Here is a 22,433-nt window from a genome sequence, read left to right as displayed (position 1 = left end):
TCAAGGGCAATTTCAGCGCCCACACGCCGACACACACGCCACTCACCTGCACCAGAAATATGATCAGGAAGTAGAAGTTGGCGATTCTTCTGAACTGCTCAAATAGGTTCTTTGGCAGGAAGTTCCAAACGGTGTACTAAAGAAAGAGAAGGAAGCCAGTGAGAACATGCATGGTGATGAAAGCTCAGGAAGGAAATATTTGCCAACACACTGCACCTTTACTGCCATTTTCATAATTTTTTTAATTTTATTTTATTTTTCCTGTTTTTTCCTGTTATTTTCCACTTATCCCATGCACTTGGTGAACTTTGACTGTGGGTAACGCTTTTAAGAAATCCCTGTGATTAAAGCTTGCCAGTCAAGAAAAGCCGCATACCTTATCATCATATTAATGCTAGAGTTCACGCTTCCACCAAACATCTCCGCACCGGGGACGGTGAGGAGAATCCGATAGCCCGACACAAGCTCACCCACGGATTAAACGCACTCAATACTTATCTATTCCCGTGTTTGTGCATTTCTGTAAAGCTGTGGGGTACTTCAATGGCGCCTTGCCTCTTTGATCTCCCCCTGACCCGGGGCTCTCTGCTCTGGGCCTGCAGGTATTGCATTGATTCGGATTAGCCACTTATCTCTTTAATTCGGCTGGCCTTGAACGGAGGGCCGATTACCTTATCAGGTTGCCAGAGGATCTGTTCTTTTTTTCTTTTTTTTTTTTTCTCTCAAGTGGGCACGACTGCTGATACTCCTATGGCTGAAGTGACACTTTTTATCTCCTTAAATCCCCAAAAGAGGCCTGAACAATGACCGGCCGGTGACTTACACCAGACGGCAGCGAGAGGGCACAAATATATCATTGTGAAGGTAAAGTTGCGTACAAGTGGGAGATACAATGTCTTCGGATGAGCCATAGCAACGCGTCCCAGAGAGCCCTGCCCACTGCACCCCATAGGAGTGAGGGAGAGAGAGAGGGAGAGGGAGGGAGGGAAAGAGATGGAGAAAGAGAGAGAGGAGGGAAAGAACAAGAGACAGGGCAGGGAAAGAGAAAGGGGAGGGTGGGAGTTAGAGTGGGAGAGAGAAAGAAAGAAGAGGCATTGTGAGAGAGAGAAGATGCAGTAGGAGAGAAAGAGAAAGAGAGAAAGAGGTGTGGTTGGAGGAGGGGGTGGTAGGAGAGAGGGAAAGAAAAAGAAGGAGATGTGGTAGGAGAGACAGAGAGACACATGAGATGTGGCTGGAGAGGGAGAGGGAGGGGGGAGAGGAGGAAGGAGCAGGATGATGGAAGGCAGACTCAGGAAGAAGTGTAAACGCCACAGCGAGGGTAATTAAAGTGTGTTTACACTGTCATGCGGGAGAGGAATTGATTGGCCGATCCACTGCAGGACCCCTCGGCATCACCGTAAATCCGGCCCCCTCCCCCCATCCCCTCATCCCCTCATCACTCCTCCCCTTCCCTTCATCTCCGCACCCCCTTCGCCTGTCGCAGGAGCAGATTTAAGGAAGCCAACCGGAGCCCCAGAACAGATTGAATCGTGCACCCCGCCAGCACGCTAACAGCAGAGCCTGTAAATTTCCCCAGCTCAGAAACAGCACTCCTGACTGACAGATAATTGTCTTCTGTTGGGGGAAGAGTAGCAAGAAAGTGGCTGAGGGGAGGGGGAAGACTGAGCTGGGGGGGGTGGGGGGTGGGGTAGACAGAGTATCGCTTAAATTGGAGAGAGGGGAAGGAAGGCAGAGGAGATTGCGAGCGAGAGAGTCCCTAACAGAGGCTGATCCTCTGGGCCTTCACAGCAAAGGGATGCCAGCAGAACAGGTGCCAGTGTCACGCAAGGGGGAGGGCGGGGAATTCCACCCCACGGCAGCAGAAGACTGTAGCTACACCTCTATTAGTGTTTACTCCTTCAGCCTGCCGTGACAGGTGGTTGGACTCCCCATTTAAAACGCATATTAATTAAATTAAACACGCATCTCTCGTGGCCAACTAAGGCTCTCTTCAGTCTCTCCAAACATCTGGGTCCTACACCGCTCGGAGCATCGGGAAACAGCATAACATTTGTTTTTAAACTGAACTCCCCAGCTGTGTACCACTGGCTCTGTCTATTTACACATGCACGACACGTCCAAGACACAACTGTGTGAAAAATATTCACATGCTTGCAGGCTGCAACCATTGGCCTACAAGGGGTCACGTTCTCTTCCCAAAGTTTAGATGACAGTGTTGTTTGGAAATGATCTGCAATGTCACAGTTTATGTAACTAGCCACGGTTACTATTTAACTGTCATTAAACAGAAAGAGGCTCAGTTCAAACAAAATTCGACTTGATTCCGAACTGGTGGGCAGACTGAAATGTGACCTTTGACCCACTGACCTGTGACAAGATTGCTGAGCATGTGACCTCCAACCAGACCCACAACAGACTGTTCTTTATGCCATTCCAAGCATGAACCCGGAGACACGGTTTTACAACAGCTGTGGGCGCTGGCTGTAGGTGCACTCTCTCTGCACTGCAAAGATGTGTCTGTCATGGCAAGAGCTCACAAAAGCCAGTTTCAAAGCCGCGTTGCCCGGGAATGCAGCGTGAGGCAAGGAACAGGGTCCGAGACTGGAGGGGGGACGGTCTACCTTGGAAGACACGATCCTGTTGTCGCAGAATTTGGGCGGGATGAAGGCCTCTGAGCCGGGACAGGGCCGGTGTCCCACGTAGATGGTCCTGCTGTCCACCCTCCTCTCGTCCCCTCCAAACTGCACAAAATGAAAAACGAGGGCACAGTCATTCACCACTCCTCTACATTTTCACCTAAGTAAAATGACTGAAAGGATTAGTAGTCCCTCTGAAGTCTGGATGACACCGTGCCTGAGGTATGACACACATGGACACGCACTGTCCCGAAATGTGGGCAGATCCACAATTGGTTTGATATGGAGAGCTGACCTGCCGGAGCTGAGAAAGGGACTGTGGGTTTCCCCTCCTCAGCAGAGTGAATTTAACACATCACTAGAACAGCAGCAGACCTGTCAAACTGGTGAGAGCTGTTTAATTTCTCTTTCAATTTACCAAAGATTCAACAAACTAGACTAAGAATCATGTTACAGCTGGGTCCAACAAAACATGTTTGTTGCTCCAATGGCCAGGATTTGGTATGTCACAGCAGCTACCTACTATACATGGCCAGCTAACTTCTCCACTGCTGCTGACAAAAGATTTGAAGCATTTTTTTAAAACAAGAACAGACTTTCCATCGCAACATCAATTTTTGCCGGATCTCAGACTGCAACATAGTTTCCTCTAAACATTGCTAGCTAAGCAGTTTCCTCAGTCTGTCAGTAATATACCCATTTCCACTTCTCACTTCTGTCTGCTCCCATTTCTCTTATGACACACAAAAAGATATCATATACATATATCATAACAATCATAAAAACTTCAGAGTAGCACTGATCCCCAGGGCAATCATCAGCAAATTTCTGAAAAGTAGCCCCCGCTGGAGACGATCACATCTCAAATGAGGCTCTCCCTGCTAATGGGGAACCATAGACTGACCAAACAAATGGGGTGCCATTGCAGAGCACCAGCTCTAGTTCACAATCCGCAAAGCTATTCTAGCGCATTCTGTTCTAAAACTGTATGGTCTGTACTCAGGAGGTCTACGGGGCAGCGTTTGAGGAGCCCTATCTGTGGGCCTAACCGTGCCGCAAAGGTAGAACATCTATAAGCACAGAGCCGGTCAGCCTCCCCCCACCAACTGCAAGGTCGATGGTCTGAGACATTTGTCTTTCTTAAAGAGGCAGGTCAATTAAAGGGGGCTAATTCTCCCAATGTGACGACCCCATGCTGCAGCACAGACTGCCACTCGGCCGTGAAGGCCATTTATACCCCTGGGGGGGGGGGGGGGGGGGACTGCTGTTTCTGCCACTGCAGGTCAGAGTCTCCTCTGTGACTGAGTGGACTGGACAGCAAAATGTTGTGGGTACAGAGGACACTCTCAGCTGCCCCCCCCCCCCCCCCCCCCCATTCATCCACTGAACTCACCACAGACCTTGACGCAGGTTATCAGTCAGCGCAGAGCTACTCATACCGCCTAACCTTTGAGACCGGCTCTCTGCAGAGTGAAAGCAGCTGTCGCCTCGTCTCACCATGCTTTTAGTGCCACTTTGCATCCCGAGTGCCTCCCCCTCCTCCCCTCCCACCCCTCCCACCCCCACCCTTCACCCCTTCGCTGTGTTTCAGAGCAAAGTACAGCTGCACAGCTACTACCGCAGCAGTGAATAATTCAGCAGGCCCTGGGAGGGATCTGCCAGTCTAATGCATGGGTCATGCCTGCACGGGGCCATCGGGGTCCAGGAGCAGCTGGCGGTCCACCTGGAGGAGCCTGGGAAATGTAGTCCTGAACAGGTGCGGCACACAGCAGATGGGTCTCTGCATCTGGCTTCCTTCATTACAAGCTGGTTAACCGTGATAATAAAACTCTAATTAGAAGGGTATTGGTGCAGAGCAGATGGACGTGACAGAGTTCATTCAGTGCAAAAGTGTAAACGCTGTTAAGATACTACCCAAAGATACTGTCATGGCAGTTACACCCGGGAGGATTGGAAACCTTTCAGATTCCACTCCAACTGGCCCACTTTCTTCAATGGAATTTTCGTTTAACAGGCATACATGAACTTGATTTTTCATGCCGAGATGAATCTACATAACATTTAGGTGAAGTAATAACTCTGAGAGCTCGACTGAAATAATAAATGCACATCCAATCACTAAGGTTTGCAAATTATTTATTTATAAATTATATAAAATAATTATACAGAAATTATCTTTCCTTTTTCCCTTTCTCTGAGGGTTCCTGCAGACATTAAATGCATTCCCACCTTCCAGCTTCTCTCTCATGGTGTGACTGGTCTTTAGATTTCAGTGCTGCAGTTAAGACACATTAAACCAACACCAGCTGGAGGTTATAACAGAAAAGACTAGATGGACGAGACTGGCTGCTGGCTGGTGATGGCTGAGCACAGTATCCAAAAGGATTGATAGAGATTGAGAGAGAGAGAGAGAGAGAGAGAGAGAGAGAGAGAGAGAGAGAGAGAGAAAGAACCAACCTCAGCTTTATATTCATCTCCTCAGAGGAAGAGAAAACAGGTTTAAAGTCCTGGAATGACCCAGGCAGTATCGTGCACCGCGTTCAGGTCGAGGACATGTGAGGCGCGCCCCAGAGCATGCTGGGAACACATCAATCTGCCTACACAAACACACAAGAGCCATATCTCCCCACAGCATCTGTCTGCTGGCTGCAGAATGCTGGTGCCCACTTTTTCTGTGTCAGAGGGGGGCAAAATTCCGGGAGGTCTTGCATCACAGGCTAGTGTGCTGTTTGGGGGAGGGGGAAGTCCACATCACCATCTTATCAAACCAACGTCCTCTCCCTTAGCTGTCCTAAAACTCAGAAGCATTTTAGTTTTTGTCTCTACCACGGTTTTTGGTCGGTTTTTTACCTTCAGTCCAACAACGGCAAAACCCAAATTCAGAGAATTCGGACCTGGTGCCGAAGTAAACATAACAAAGGCAAAAAAATTCTCTCTCTCCCTCTCTCTTCCTCTCTCTTCATTTAGTCTGCAGTATTTTGTAATCGATCAGGAGGACAAAATCATTATGAGTGATTCCAAGTTCACACATAGCCACGCAGCTGCGCCGGTGGGACACAGCGAACACTGAAAGGCAGAAACTTTGCCGCTCTTCCCCCACCAGGTCCTGCTTCGTTACAGACAAAAAAAATGCAACTCTAGTTCTGAAAGCGTGTTTCAATGTTTGCAGTGACTTTGGGAGGACTGTTTCGAATCAGCGTCCGCTCAGACTTGATACCCCGTATCCTCATTTTTTTTTCCTTCTATCTGCTTCTCTCCCTCTCTGGGAGTCATTAACCATGAGTACATCGTTGTATCTGTGCTGTCTCAAGGTTACAGCCTCCCCACGGTAAACACAGACAGGCTCACATATAAATCCTCGTTACTGAATAACAGCGGGCTGGACTTTCAAGCGGCAGTGTTCTGTATCGCTTTCAGTGGAGAGTTGCATATTTAAGAGAACATAAACCCCCCAAAAATTAAAAGAGATTCTGCATCTCAAAAGCGGAAGACGTCCAATGAGAAAACCGTGGCGCGTGAATGATAAGACAGGCAGCATCGAACAGCTATTGATTTTTGAAGGGAACTCAGTCTTAAATATAACGAGGGTCAGATGGTAGGGCCCCATTCATCCCTGCAGCGTTGGGCGGCCGTAAAACTGATTTCGAAACCTTGTGCTCAAGGCCAAAGTACAGCGCAGCCGGCACGGAACAAGCAGAAAGTACCTCATTATCTCTGGTCATACTACTCAACTTAATCTCTGAACTCCTGGAGCGCGAAAGTGCAAGTACAAGTTAAGTATGTTAATAGTACATTGTAAGTGAACTGCTTGATTAAAACACAATGCCAGCTAGGTGGGATTGATCAACAGCACAATCACAAGAGGTCACAACTAGGCTGCAATAAACAACTAGGATGCAATAAAGAACGGAAGTTCTTGATATTACAGCACTACATCAGGCTTGACGTTATATATTGCCGTCACGTTCATATCGTAAAACCTGGGCGGCGAGCAGTTGCAAAGAACAAAGAGGTGGCAACCCCAGACCACAGGAATATACCACAGTGCATCTTTACCCCGCTGAACGCGCCACAGACCCTCATCGCTGGCAGCTCTGTGCCTGTACCGCATCCTGCCTCGCTGCACCTGCGAGGTCAGAGCGCAGCTCGGGGCCTGACGGTCAGTGAGCGAAGCGCAGTCGTGTGCTGTGCTGCGCTGCGCCAGCTTTCAGAGGGGAAGCGTCTGCACGACGCTCCCGCCGCATGCTTCACGAGCGCAGACATCGATAACACCCCGAGCGTTGAGTACGAGAGCCTCCGGAATGAAGCACCCCGACCGTGTGTTGCTGCCATTCCAGTCCTGACTTCCCCATAAAGGAGCTTCAGCACTGAGGACTGCAGAAAGGACAGGGCTATGGTTGGCAAGGTGCAGAGGCTCTGGGGGAAGAAATCTGATTATTTAAGCAGTAAGCCTCAGGGACCAGGTCTGTTTGTCTCTGTTCATGCTTCACGGCATGCGTTTCACTTCCTCTTTGTAAAGGAGGGACGCACCACCTGTTAATCTGAAAGGTTATCAATCAGCATGAACTTCAACAGAAACACAGGCACAACAAGCGACAGGGCCCTGACAGATTCTGGCACCTCCGGCATCACACGTGATGTCGTAATGTTTGCCAAATTCAGGCCAACCAAACAAACAGGAGCGTCACACGCAGAAATCCTGGGAATTCGCAGAAGTTAGTGCCGGTCGTGCCAGGTAAATGCTTCTGTGCCTCATTTTACAGCGGAGTAGAAATGACTCTGAACTGGAGGGGGTTGGCGATCTGCGATACCCGCTTTCCCAGATAAACCGATCGTCACTGCAAACACAGGTCACAGGGCTTCACCTTTCATCATCTCCGGATCGAGCGGCAGGATCCGTTCGGGGGGGGCGGGGGCGGTGCGGGTCTCGCCCCACAGGGCCTCCTCTCTCTCCCCTGTCAGCCGTGGGGTGAACCGCCCTTTCTGGTAAACAGCCTCCGTCTGGCAGCCGCCCAGCTTTTGCAATGCAAAAACACAGCTCCTGAAGACAAACATATGACGGCGCGCTGAGCTCCCAACGCGGCCGTGCGGAGCTCTCCGGTGCCAAGAACAGCCCCTCTGCACAGGGGGAGAGACGAGATCTCCCGCCAAAACCTTACAACGCCTCCCGCCTCCACAGTCCCGGGACCCACTAACTCACATAGATAGAAACACAGAGATAGAAACACAGAGGGCACTAGTGCTTCGGAGGAAATGGAAGGGACAGTCAGTTCTAAAAAGTAAAGTCTGAAGCAAACTCTATGGTGAAACTCTGTCTGAATGTCTGTACAGACTGTCACAGAGATAAGGGTACATGTAGCCACATCTCATGACACAACGTGATGTCAGAGCCACGTCTCTGTGTGGGAGTCTCACCCAGGCCCAGGAGCTATGGATATGGGTCCAAAACTCAGATCAAAAGATCATAAGCGGAGCACTCAGAATGGATGTCTCTGAATGGCCAGGGTGGCAATTTGCCTACATCTCAGCAGAATTGGTTTTGGCCCCGCGGCCAGAAACGTAGCTCTGTGAAGTCTCTGTGGGTCTCTGAAGTAAGCCCTCTGAATCTGAATGAACTGGAAACGCAGGTGAAAATGAATGCAGCGGATCCGGAACACGGGAATAATCTCCCGTTGGCCGCCAAATATATACGAGTGGTAAAAATCGATATGAAATTCGTCTTTCAAATTTTATTTTGGTTTGGTTTCACGAAGCTGGGAGGCCTCCCATCTCCCAGGCTGCGCTGCCAACACAGACACCAGTTTAATGGCCGGTCCAGCGGGGCCGCTCGCGTTAAAGCAGAATTAAACAATTCCCCGCGTCACCTCCTCTCCATTTGGCTCCTGCAATTAAAACGCCATTAAAAAGGGCCCGCTGCGATCAGTTAGCGGAGCATTAAAAGGCAGAGCGGGGAAGCGGCGCGTGATCGAGGCCCGTGCGCGCTCCCGCCGCTGCGCATCATCAATTCAGACTGCCGGCCATGATGGATTATTCGTCTCGGTGCGGCGAAGGCCCGGCTGCCTCCCGTGGCGATCAGCCTAGTGAGTCGCGACGTGCCGGTGGGGGGGACCGACACACGCGCAGAGTGGCGAGCGGATGCAGAGGACTCGCAGGCGCGGCGGTGCAACGCTAACGCCGCAGCTCAGAGCCCAAACGGAAACGATGCGAAGCTAAGTTACCCATTCGCACATGCAGCAGCACTGCCCAAAGCCCAAATGGAAATTACATTACATTACTGTCATTTAGCAGACGCTCATATCTAGAGTGACTTGCATATGTTACATTTTTTCACGTGACCCATTTATACAGCTGGATTTTTAATGAGGCATTTCCGAGCTAAGTACCTTTCCCAAGGGTAAAGCAGCAGTGCCCCAGCAGGGAATCGAGCTGGCAACCTTTTGGTTGCAAGCCCTACTCCTTACAACCATGCTACGCAGCCTGAAACGATGTGAAGCTAAGTTATTCTTTCACACATCAGGACTAAATACACTGAGTGTGCATGACGTGGCCTGTCTGGGCCCGTAAATGATTCCGCGTAATGGGGTATGTGGTGAACAAGCAGTGCACGAGCGCGGGGCTGTTTAAAAGGACACCCAGGGCTTTTCTCTGGGAAACGATCGCTCTGTTTCGCCGGCATTACGTTTAACCGGGGCAACTAAGCGAACAAGCATCCGACGCCGAGCCCCGGGGAGAGTGATTCACTGCGTGATTAACGTAAAAGGCCCTTGGAAGACAGCCTGTGAAAGGCATGGTGTGACCACACAAACCGTTTTGTGGGCCTGCTTTCCTCATAGAGATATCTCCTCATAGGGCATGTTACCACTGAATGCAACAAAGACAGGAGAGCAGAAACCCTGGAATGTTCCCCCCAAACTGACAGTCTAACAGCTGCATCAGCACAGCAGGTCTGGGAAATCTGCACTGTGCATATGGATTTGTAATCACAGGTAGGTTCCCTGTTTAAGTGGTGCTACCGCATGCACTCTGAGCAGGTTCCTCAGGTTTCCTGCTTACACATTAACTTATTCTGACAGGCTCTGACAGCAACGCTTTCAGATCAGGGTCCTAATCAAACCTGGAGATCTGCCCGAAGGCCAGGAGGCTCGGGACTCCGCCCTCCACGGAAAGGACCCCACTGGATGACCGTACCTGCTGGGAACCGTACATCCTGGTGGAGTCCGACCAAAAGTCAACAGAATTGGCAGAAACTGAACCTTATTAACCGAATGTTCTCCACTGTATTCTTCCCTCATTCTGTCCACAGTAATTACAGCCACTGAGAGACTAGGATGACTTCGGCTTTCAGCTAATCTGCTCGCTCAATTATGCGATGCTGTGTCTGCAGAGTTCAATAGCATTGAGTAGATGCTGCACTGGGGCACTGACTATGAGCAAAGCATCCTCCCAACCTGAGAGAGAGTCAGGCCGTTCGGAGGCAAAAATACAAGCATCTGACAAAGAAAAGAATCCATTCTTGCAGATCGTAGGACAGAAGTTTGAACACCGGTCATCAAAAGAAAGGTTACACACAATTCACAGTCATGTCCTCTTAAGAAAGAGGAAACCATGACCACAGACAAATACACAGTCTAGCTCAGGTTGCTCTACTGACAACAGCAATTTCTTTCAGTTCCTTAAAACTTTCTAATAAAAGTGAGATACCCGAATACACAGAAAAACTCCAGGCTGTGGCGCTCTAAGCACTGAGAGACACTGTCTGTCCTGGCTGCCCCCTCTAACACACTGCCTGCCGCTCTGCAACGCTCACTTTCACATGCAACCCCTCCCTTTCCATCCTCTCTCTCTAAACACTCACTTCCCCCTCACGCTCGTAGAATCGGCTCAAAAGGCACACAGATAAGCATCTCTGAACCAGCACGTTACTCCACCAAGACACGTTAGCCCTGCGCGGCCCTGCTCTGGTGAGCAGCCTCACCCCCCTCACAGACACTGAGCAGCAGACACTCGGTAGCAGCGGTAGCACCCCGAGCTGAGGGCTCTCTCTCTCCGAGAACGCTCGCTGTCTCACCGGCGTCTCGACGGCCGCGGCAGACACACGCTGTTCTCTCGCTGCCCTACATTTGCACCGCTTCCCTCAGTGCAGGAGGGTGACATTCTGAGAGGGGAGAAAACCAAACCAGACCACAACTATGGTCCTAACCAGCCACCTATTGTGCTAGGTGGTGTTATGAAATATGACACATACTGGGTTTGTTTCAGTTTTTTTGTTTTTTTTTGAGAAGCGATGTACTTTTTTTTTTTTTTTTGAGACGCAAAAACATTAGTAACAATGTCGTGTTACTACTGCGAGACAGGATCAAAAATGCTTTTATCTCAGCTCGCCTGTCACATCCGAACAGGACATGCGTACAAATGAGAACTGGTGCGACAGCTTCATTTCTGATTTTAAAAAAAGGAAACTGAGCAGACTGGTAACACGCACTGACAGTTTCAAACATTTAAAATGAAACGAGTGTAAATGTTTACTGCAGGACTAGAGGGGAAAATGTTTAAAAATAGTGGAACTGGCTGAACCAGGAAGACTTTCTGATTCTAGGCAAACTGTTCCATATTAGTTTGTGAGGTATCATTTTACAGTGATGACCCGAAGTGTCAAATTCTGCCTAAGACAAGACATCTGACAAGCTGGCATAGTCACAGTAAGCACCATTACACAACTGAAGTAAGGCAGAAGATGTCATCAGTTTCTGTATGTTGAAATTATGTTAAATGTCACAGACTGAGTCAGCTCTCAGGGTTACTCCAGGTTCTGTAGGAAACCCCAAAAAAGGGCCAGGTTTCAATGTTGTATATGTGTGGAGCATGCCCCGGCATGCTCTGGCTTCCTTTTCATGATCACTATGGGCATTTAACTACGGCTCTAAGGTTCAGCTTTGGTCACAGCAAGAAAAACAGAGCTATGTCAAAGTGGGTCACTGAAACAAGCTTTGTGATGTGAAAGAATTGGAAATGTAGCTAAAAATGAACCTAGCAGTGTGGCTTAATTAGTATGCACCTTAACACAACAGCTCATACACCTGATCAACAGCATACAGCACATGCCCTAGTGCCTTTACTCAGATGAACATTTGAGAAACGTACTTCCCTGGTGTACCAGCAGAAAGAGAACCAGAAGGCACGTTAATTATTACAGGGTTCACGCTGTCACTTACAGGTTTATGCTTAGTTTTCACTTTCAGTTTGTGATGGGACCTGGTGTCCCGTTTGCACTGCTTTTCATGCCACTTTATTAGATGTAATTTGTAAGTCGCTCTGGATAAGACCGTCTGCTAAATGACAATAATATAATGCGATATGATGCAACTCGCTCCTAAGAGATAATGCACTCCTAATGCACTCCTCATATCTCTTTCTAAACAAACGCGACAGCGGTTTTAACAGATTTAAGGTTTTGCATGACATTACTTTCTTATGAGATCTAAGCCAAGTGCATTGTGCATCTCAGCCCCCTCCTGTACCCACTCCTATAAAGTCCAAGAGCTGCATTCCTAATGAAGCAGCTGAGGTTACCTACTTTTCTCAAGGGTAAGGCGGCACTTTTCCCCCCAGGTATTTAAGCCCCACACCCTCCAGCTCACACTCCACACCCCTCACTGCCAGGCAGAGAGGGGTGATGCTGCCGAGTTCATTCCCAAGGTTACATGGGAAAACGGCTACAAATCATAAGATTTACAGTAGCGCGAGAAATAAAACTCCAGCGCGGAAACATGGCTCTGTTAAAGTACGGTCGATAAGAGAGTGCATTTTGTCACAGCGCCGGTGATCTACGGCTTTTCCTGGCCGAACCCATTTGAGCGAAAGGGTTTTTTTTTTTTTTTTACAAACTGAGAGGTGTCTGTGCAGGTAGCGCTGCGCTTCTTTGCATGCATGTGCCCACCGACTAACCCTAATCCGCCTGACTGCGCAGCGGAGAGAGGGGGGGGAGGGGGGGGGGAAAGAGAGAGAGAGAGAGAGAGAGAGAGAGAGGCAGAGAGATGGCGAGGGTGAGAGAGAGAGAGAGAGAGAGAGAGAGAGAGAGAGAGAGAGAGAGAGAGAGAGAGAGAGAGAGAGAGAGAGAGAGGCAGAGAGATGGTGAGGGAGAGAGAGAGAGGATGAGAGAGCGGTGTCCCCAAGATGGCAGGAGATATTTGCATCTTAATGCTGACAGGCTTAAAACCTGCATCCCGGCTCCGGCGCTTCTGATGTCATTATCTTTTATTACGCACGAAGCCATGCTGACTGTAATTGCTATTCAATTAATTATCCAAAGATGCATTTGAGAGGGCTTTGTGGGGAGGGGGGGGTTTGAAAAAGAGAATGTTTATCCAGCAGCTTTAACCAGTAAAATCAATGTGCCCGCTTCCTTTCTTCCTCCCTGCCAAAGCATGCCGCTCTCTCTCGCAGTCATTTGTGACCGGCGTTATGGAGCTCATGTAGTACCAATCGGCACAGGCCACTTCTTAACCAGGACTACTGGACTGAGTGTGTGCATCTGCAGTATGCGGTCCTCTCTTAAACAACCTTCCAGCCTGCCACTCCTTTCCTCTTGGCATCTTCCCATCACTAACAACTGCATCCCACCCAAGACAAGTGGCCTGGCCATCACACCCACAGAGCTCCACTATAAGCGACTCCCTACCACCCATAAGAACACTGCGCTGCGTCCGTCGTCAACTGTTAATGTCGGCAAGTTAATGTCAGGCTGGTTAATATCACACTGTGCTGACGACATATAAGTAAAGTGTCCAAGCCAAGTTAACTTCAGGCTGGTGACAGAGATCCTGGCTTTGCCATCTGTAGGTTAGCAGGTGTGTGTGTGTGTGTGTTTGGACAGGTTTGTTTGTTTGTGTGTGTACATATACCCAGAACCTCTGCGCAAATAGTAAAATGTGTGATTACAAGGAGACTGATTTCTCCCTGCAATATGTTTGTGAGACTGTATGTGTGCACGCAGATGGTTTCCTCTGTGTGTGCGTGTGTGTGTGTGCGCGCATGGGGGGGCTCACGTGTGATTGTGAGCAGAGCTGTGATTTCTCCTCGCAGTGCCGGCGAGCGTGAGGCGGCGAGCGTGAGGCGGGGAATGGAGACGGCAGAATGCTGCACACCTCTCTACATTCCGTGCACATCTCCCGGAGACAGCTGTCCGGACGGAGCCGGGAGGCGGCTCGCACGCGGGGAAGCTCGGGATGGGGCCATATGAATACTGCATGGGGACGGCCAGAATGCGTTTTAAAGTGCCTCAACCCCGGTGACAACACTCAGGCAGGAGCACGGGAGCGTTGCGAAGAGGAATTTAAAATGAATGAAGCCGGGTGAATAATTCAGAGCTACAAACTGAGAATTCAGGGGGATATGAAATCTCCATCAGCACTACAATGGGAGTGTATCTTCCTCATTCCTGTTCTTCCCTCTCTCTTCAACCCCATCGGTATGAAAAACACCCTGTAAGGTGGCTGAGAAGCTCCAGTTCCTCTCCGCTGCCACCCCCTCGGCTCAGTTGGCCTGGTGTTCTTCACCTCCTGTGGCCTCTTCCTCCTTTTTCATCCTCCACCCGATTTATTATCCCGATGTCTGGGGGCGAACGGGCCCCGGTGGCTGAGATTTCATCCCGGATGGGGCAGGGAGGGGGGGGGAGGGCACGGGAACAGCGGGGAAGAGAAGTCGGAGTAAGCACTTCTGTCTGCCCGCCAGCTCCGGGGACAAGACGAATGGCGGCAAAGCGGAGCGCGGCTCCGATCAATACCCGGCTCTCCTGATGAAACCGGGGCGAATAAATCACGCACGCTGCCGGGGCTAGGCTATCGCTCGGCTGCCACCCTTCCACCCGCACCCCGCTTTCAGTGTGGACACGAACTTTTTCGGGAGCTCCCGTGGTCCACACACCGCCCCCTCAGCTGTCAGCTCCATCGGAATGGGCCCGTCTTTCCCCCAACAACAGGTGGTGCAGGCCAGTACAAATGACACCCCTGGGGAGCCTTCAAGATGGCAAAGCAGAAGGGAGTAGTATGTGAAGAAGCAGAAGAGAATACGCCCACTATGACACATCCGCGTTTTGGCAGGTTATCGCTGGGCAGTTAACAAAGGCCTGCCTCAGGGCCCGTGTAGACAGAGGCACAGTGCACGGGGTCCTCCACTGAGGGGCGTTTTTATTGCCTGTCCAAAAGGCATTCAGGTTGCATTATAGAGACCCTGAGGCCGCAGCCAGCACAGATTCTCTGGTCTGCAAACTCAACAAGGGCTGGAAAGATGCTGAAGACAGTGTCTACTCTACTAGCCCAACTCTGCTGGGCTGGCAAAATGGACTGGCCACAGAAACTGCCCACAGGAAGGCTGTCTACTTTATCTGCAGTGTTGAAATACCCAAAGGTCTACTTGGATATGTGAATAACCAGGTCCATATTATTATATTACATGTAAATAAAAAGGTCAAGGCAACAGGACTGTTAGTTCAAAACAATGTGAACAGTGGCTGTTTACAGAGCCGCTTCACAGAGCCTGAGATAGACAGATTGATTGATAATAGATTGATGACACGATAATTCAGCTGCTACAGGAAACCCATCTTCAGATACTCCTTTGGAACTCTAGATATGGAGCAAGGCTAGCGTGAACTGGTGCCAAAGCTGCCTGGCCTAGAACAACATGACTGCTTTTCTACTGCACTGTACAGCACCGTAGCACAGCACGTCACAACGAACGCTGGCGTCAGTCCAGACTGAGGCTACTCCGTCTGGACTTTGTCTGCAGTCCAAGGATAACTATTCTAAAAAAAAAAAAAAAAAAAAAAAAAAAAAAGTACACGCAGTGTTATTCCCCTCTGCTTCTGGTTGCCTATTGTGATAAAGCATACCATAATTTCCCTTTCAGTTTTCTGTGTTTATCTGATCAGATTTTTTTAAATGATTTCATAAGAAATGCCATGGTTACACAGCTTATCAAATGCCGCCCACAACACGCTTGCAATATGCGAGCCATGAAGCCTAGCAGGCTGCGTTAACACAAGTTATGAGCACCCAAAAAAAAAGATGAGGAAAGCCACTCAGAACCTGAACAAGCTACGCTAGCCCTCAGCAGCCTTATTCAGCCCTGCAGCAGAAAATAGGCCTTTTGTGTGCAAAGTCTGTCACTTCTCACCTCTAACCACTGAGCATCAGAAACAGAGGACATGCACCCACTCAACCCGACTGCAACACCCAGCCACCACATCAAGAGCAGCGATTAACCGCAAACACCCAAAAGTGTGAAAGGGGGGTGAAGGCAGAGCACCACAGTGTGGCGTACACTGCTGTGCAGAGAGGGTTATAAGGGAAACCCCACTGCGTGTGTGTAGCACAGGCTGCAGGCACACAGGTAAAGCGAGCAACCCCGAGCACCGTGTTCACAGCGACCGCAGTCTGTCTGACACGGACGCCTGCACAACATCGACGCCGTACAGCAGCGGCTATAGCCTGCAGAGCTCCGACTGTCAGCGGAGAGGTCACAGCCGGGAGGAAGGAGGAAGCGGCCGCAGGTCTGAAACAGCAGCCCGGCGCAGTCGCCTGCATGCAAGCATCAGCCCAGCGGAGAGCGGGGAGGAGAGCGCTGCTGCATTCTGAGCAGATAGGGAACCACTTCAAGGAGCAGGGACCCTGCTAAAAATAGCCCGAGACCGCCAGCTCCCCCCATCCCCAGCTCCACGGCAAGAAGGGCTGTGAGCTCTTACGGTCTTTCTCACACACATCAAACCGTGCGCGTGGGGCCTATTTTTTTTTCCAGTTAGCGAACGCGCGCACGGCGGCAAATTGTCCCAGCTCCGTCTTCAGATCTCCTCAGGGGTGAAACTTCAAACGGCCGCATTGCTACGCCGCTCCCCAGCAGAACATCACAGACTCCAGCGGATCCCGTCTCTGGTCCTCTTTTCTGAGAACGTGCGTGTCTTAGACCTTGTGTGAAGCAAAAAATGCAGTATATGGCTTGCTTATCAAAGAGCAATAGACAAACCTTTTTGTATTTTCAAAATAAGGGAACTGAGAAGTAAAAAAAAAAAAAGCCACTGTTAAAGTGGTGAAACAGTACATCAGCATACTTTCTAATAGCTACTTATTCATATGTCATGAAAGCACACACAATGTGGAGTAAGTTATTTTTTCCTCAGGGACAGCAACAGAGAAAATAGCAAGAGGGGGATAACTAGCCTGTGGTCATCCCATTACAACAAAACACACAAACCATTACCAATACAAACAAACCATCACAAAAAAAACTATTCTAAATTCCCACACATTATCAATAAATAACAACAATCAAGACTTTTGGCCAAATACAATTTGCTTTAATCACTGTGCTGAACTGGAAAGCAAGTGCAATTCCCCAGACAGAAAGTGGCGTTTCTCTCATGTACAACACTGCTCTGCTTTTGCACGAGGACTGGAGTTTGAGGAAAGGGCACGGAATATGCCGCGGTCGACAGGAGCGGAATGCCGTTTGTTTCCCAGCGTCCTTCCAGCGGTTCCGTGAAAGGCTTTCCTGAAAGAATACTATCACATTTCCCTCAGGCCCCTGCTTCTCACGGCACATGCGCCCGTCTGCAAGGGCTCCAGCACACATCAAAGGAAACGCGGAGATTCTGGATTCCCGTCAGAGCTTTTCGACCTCGCTCCAAGCCCGGTAACAGCCTCCTGTAGCCATCTTCAGTTATTTACTCAAGACACACTATACTTCCACATACTGTATATAATTACATGCAAGGAGAAGGAAAGATCTTGCTTGTTGGGGGGGGGGGGGGGTATATCCTAAAGAAGCAGGTATTCAGAAGCAACAACTCCACCATTCTGAACAGCTACACCCATATATTTCCCTAAAGTTCCTTGCAGTACAAAATTTTAATAAAAGGTTATGTTATGATAGGTCTAATCAAGTAATGAAGAGCAAAGGTCTGACAAAAAAATCAAAAGTATACACAGCCATTTAGGAACTGAGTGACACCCTGGACAGATCTTGGTTTATACAGTAGTTCACCCCCTGGCGTGGCAGGCACAGCGAATGTGGCGAGATTCAGAGACAATAAAGGAGTTTGAGAATAACTGCAAAAGAAGAAGCAATGACAGCCCCAGTGCCCCCTCACACAAGTGTTATTTATGACTTACAAAGAAATGTTATTGGAGCAAGAGGCTCTGGAAGCTTGAAGAGATGCTGACCTGGCACTATAAAATACAGAGGGCACAGAAGCGTGCTGGACTGTATTGCTTTTCCTTTTTTCATGCTGGTATCTACACCGCTCACATTGACAATTAACCTCAGCGTGAGGACAGGGTATAAAAACGCAACAAAATGGCGAGGCAGACACCAGGAAGACTTTGCGACTGTGCTGCTCGTTGGCAGGCTAATAGCTCCAATCATCTTCCTTTCAAGTCAACAGCCAGTTAGTGATAACCTGATGTCAATAAACGCAATTATGAGTGGAATGAGAACTAGACCGAAACTGCTTAAGAGGACTTTGCTTAGGGGTATGGCGGCGACCGAAGAATACTCCGAGATTTCATCCTGTTTGGAAAGTGGAAATCAAGGAAATGGTACTTTATTTACTAACGTATCTTCCATTTACTTCATCTTATAATAAAGCGAAAGTGTATTATAATGCGGGTAAATTGTGCAGCACAATAAGAGAGAGATACCTTACTGAGACTTAATGCCATTGGCGATTTTAGACTCTCTTTAGGGGTGCTCAAGCACACCTAAATTTCATTCTCATTGGGGGCTGAGCCCCCCTAAAGGTCTGATCCTAGAATCGCCCCTGCTTAATGCCAAACCGCCTTTCCTCTGTGGATTCAGTGCGTGCCTGCCTTTGCCAGAGGGAGTAAAACATACAGCAGATGGTCCACTATAAACCGTTAATTAATATTACCACACCTAAAAACTGCCTCGGGTGGCTTTATGATGGTGTCGTGCCGGTACATTGTAAATGTCACCTACCAAAGTAAAGGACACAAAATTTTACAAGCTCCGAGGGACCAATGTTAGGCTACTCCAACTGTGTCCTGACCGCGTTCTTCTGACTAATACTAGCTCAGCAACCAAGCTATAACCCACTTGTTAACAAAAAAAACAGATTAGGAAAAAAACATAAATGAATGTGTATAACAGAGAAGATGACTTGCTATACTATAGGCAAAACAGGCGCCCCCCTGAACGGATGTGTGCCCCCCCAGCACGCCAGCGGGATATGATCCGGTCTTTGTAGTGTTTGTGCGCGCTGCACACACTTAGTCCACGTTAGCAGCTTGCATTACAATACCCAAACATGAAGATGGGCAAATGCTGTTTGCCTTAAGATAATGAGTCATACTGCACGATAAGCCGAAATGACAGCTAGATTCTAAGGGTGGCAACAATTAAATGAGAAGCATTAGTAAATTAAATATTGACAAGAAAAAAAAGCATTTTGGTCGATTGCAATGCAGAGACGACTTCGGCGCACTTCTCAATCTGAGATAAGGTTATTAAGGAGTTTGCTTAATCTCATTAGTCTAACCACGGACTGAACTGAAAGTCTCACAGAAACTTCGTAAATTGAGAAATCAATAACAACAAGGAGGCCCAGTGTTTCAATCTGGCAGCGCGTACGCTGTGGCAATACGGCACCAGGAAGTTCTGACAGCTAGCAACAGTAGCTAGATGGCTACACGATTTTCTGATTTGCCTGGGTACTTTTAGCCACAGCTAGCCATCTGATTATCAAGCTAGCTAACTCACTCCCAGAATGAACCCACAGGGATATTTTGACTCAAAAGAATGAAGCTAAACAGCATAGCCTACATGTCTGGGTTGTTAGTTAATGCAAATGTATAAGGAGACAACGTTACAGTATAGTTAAACAGTCACTTTATTTCGCTGAGATACAAACATTCATAGAAGCAACAGTGCCATCGATAGATAGCTGACTAGGTAGCTATCGTTGTAGCTACCTGCCTTAATTGATTGTGACTTTTGCCATTTTAAAGCCATGAAAAATCCAGCTAGCGATACCATCAGTAAGTGTTATCCAAATGTTGAAACACAGCATTTCTGAAGTATCGACATCATAGCAAGTTAGCGACATGTGTATAGCCATACATACCAAACGGTTAAGTCTCCTTCGCAGCATATCGCAGTTTTCCTTGGCTTCTTTGATATGAAGACGCTTGCGGGTCCTTTTGTTTCACTCGGCGAGACCTGTTATGGTGTGTAACTCTGCATGTATTTAACTTGCTAGTTAACTGTCCATCTATTCTCTTCTATCCTGGTAGCTTTACGGAATGCCGCAGCGGTGCTACATTGTGTCCGTTTTATGTTTAGCAAAATTCAGTCTCTCCTAGCAGCTCGCATTCTCCCTCTCAATATTTTCCGCGTTGCGGTGTACGGTGCCAGCATTGCTCCCCCGTTCACTCGGCTCTTACAGTTCGTCGTATCCTGCTTCGTGCCCTGTTGCTCGGCTTGCCTTGGCGATCAGTCGCACACACGTCTCTTCGCTGCACTACAGGTCACATTACAATCGTGACAGACAGACGGAAAGTAACTTCAATTTGAATCCTCTAGTACGACTCAGTCATTCCCTCCGCCGCCCCCTCCACCCCTCTCTCCCTGTCAAACAATTTCATTCTGTCCCTAACGCTGCACCTCCACGCTCGCAAGCTCCTCCTCTAGAAGGTGAGGCAACGGCTCCAATGCTTAAAGGGAAATGTAGTTCGGTAAACAAGTAACCCCCCTATTTAAATGATGGGCTAACAAGAGTCTCATTCCTCTCATGTCTTTAAAGAATGCCCGACATCCTACCAATCAAACTGTCGGCTTACTTTACAAAAATGAACACTTTAACAGCATTTTACAAAGCCACCAAATTTAGCCGTGCGTGAAAGTGCAAAACGCTGCAAAGCGAGAGGCTCTTAATGACTGCACTAAACCCTAAATCTGCACAAACCCACTCCTAGATCTACCACCAGCAAGTGCTGATTCAGTGGTCGAGTCTCAGCCTCAGCCCAAACACACAGCTTTAGATTAAGGGCAGGCTCTTTCAGGAGCGGTCTAGTGTAGTATTTGTGGTGCTGTGCTTGCAATTTTACACATTACATGTTCAGTACTCAGGTGTGGCACTGCACTTAACTTAAGCAAAGTAGTTAATCTGAATTGATATCAGTAAATAACCACATTTATTGAAGGAATAAAGGAGTGGAGGTGAGTGTTGGCAGGAATACAGTTGTGGTGACTTTGCTGGGAGAGTACCTAGGAGTGGAGCAGAGGGGGAGAAACAGTTTAGATATGACAATCTGGTGATAGATGATAGAAGATATTTCCTACAATAACTGACATGCTTTTTTTTTTTATTAAATTCACCCAGCAGGATTTTTCTCACAGTGCTGGCTCCTTTGGGAATGATGACAATATCTTTCGGTATTTCATGCACACTGATTTCACACAGTTTCAATTTCTTCCAAAAATCTGTTTTACATCTGTTTTCAAAATCATGCTATGAAACAAAAAAAGTACATGTCATATGACATATGTTTAAATGGCATTAAATATTAAATGTGTCCAATATCCAAAATGTACAAGACCATTTTGGACAAAATCAGGTCCCCTCTGCCCAGTAGCACCAGTCTAACCAAAATGGTCATTCCAGTACGACAATGATTCATCCAAATACACAAATACATGTGAATTGAGCACAAAATAAATCTCTGAAACAAGCCACTATAAACTCCAGAGCCGCGCCCAGTTGACCATTTGTGGTTAAACCTCAAGAAAACAATTCGCAAACAAACAAAACAGATCTGAAGGATCAAAAGGAATTCTCCCTGTAGTAATGGTCAAAAAAAAAAAAACCTCAGAAGTACCAGAACCTCATAAAACACTGCAGAAAGCATCTTGTCATGTGCAATCAATGCCAGAGGAGGATCTACAAAAGAAGAGCAGGGATGTGAATAAATGTGACCCCTTCGTCTTCTGGAATAATTTATTATTTGCGAACAGTATGGTATTGCTCTGTGCAATGCTATTGAAATTGCACATACATATGCTGTTATACTGTGTTCTTCCCTATTTCTCAAGGATATGAATAAATGGGGAGAGCAGAGATTATGTGTCCATGTTCGTGTGTGTGTGTGTGTGTGTGTGTGTGTGTGTGTGTGTGTGCGTGCGTGTACGTGCATATATAAATGACTAGTTCAAAATACAAGAATTAACCCAACACATAAACTGATGGTGTTTGCTTTTCCCATGGTTAAATATCAGTCTCTTTGTTGGTTAAGCATTGCTATTCATGACACATTTAATTCTGGAAGCTGGGTATTTCTTAGCATATCCTAATTGCATATTAACATATATTTACATGTATTACCATCCCGTTTGATGTCCTGTGCTTCTGAGCTGGAGTAGATTCAGACGCCAGAGTAGTGCCATGGAATTGCTAAAGTGGGAAAGACGTTGCCTTTTGCATAGAAGCCTGGGCTAGGAGAAAGTGATAGTTTTGGATTGCTGCTCTTGTGCCATATTTTTAACACACACGGCTTTAAATCTAACACCACAGTATGAGCTGAGCAAAAGAAAATCTTTATGATCATATGACATTTATGATTAACAGACCCTTCATGAAAATACTTAAATCATAACTCCAAGCACTATAAAACCACGTGAGTCGGCAAAACAATATCTTTTAATCTCCCTTATGATGTAAATTATTATCTATTTCATTATATATCATAATTTTATTACATAAACTAGTCTGTACTGGCTCAGCCAGACTAG

The 22,433-nt window shown here is 47.9% G+C and overlaps 1 protein-coding gene across 3 annotated transcripts in view; it reads right to left on the bottom strand.

The window, feature by feature from the left end:
• Window positions 1-20,270, bottom strand: part of atp11c (ATPase phospholipid transporting 11C) — a 45,530-nt gene extending 25,260 nt beyond the window's left edge. For all 3 annotated transcript variants that reach the window (XM_036547740.1, XM_036547741.1, XM_036547742.1), the window contains exons 1-3: window positions 19,771-20,270; window positions 2,622-2,741; window positions 47-136 (exon numbers count right to left, since the gene is read on the bottom strand). In XM_036547740.1, coding sequence (XP_036403633.1) covers window positions 47-136; window positions 2,622-2,741; window positions 19,771-19,797 — 237 coding nt within the window. In that variant the 5' untranslated portion in view covers window positions 19,798-20,270. The remainder of the gene's footprint in view (window positions 1-46; window positions 137-2,621; window positions 2,742-19,770) is intronic.
• Between the last annotated feature and the right edge of the window lie 2,163 nt (window positions 20,271-22,433).

The sequence above is a fragment of the Megalops cyprinoides genome, chromosome 16 (genome assembly GCF_013368585.1).
Source record: "Megalops cyprinoides isolate fMegCyp1 chromosome 16, fMegCyp1.pri, whole genome shotgun sequence".
NCBI classification, from domain to species: Eukaryota; Metazoa; Chordata; class Actinopteri; order Elopiformes; family Megalopidae; genus Megalops; species Megalops cyprinoides.
Note: the sequence above shows the minus strand (reverse complement) of the source record. Positions and strands in the feature narration are given on the sequence as shown.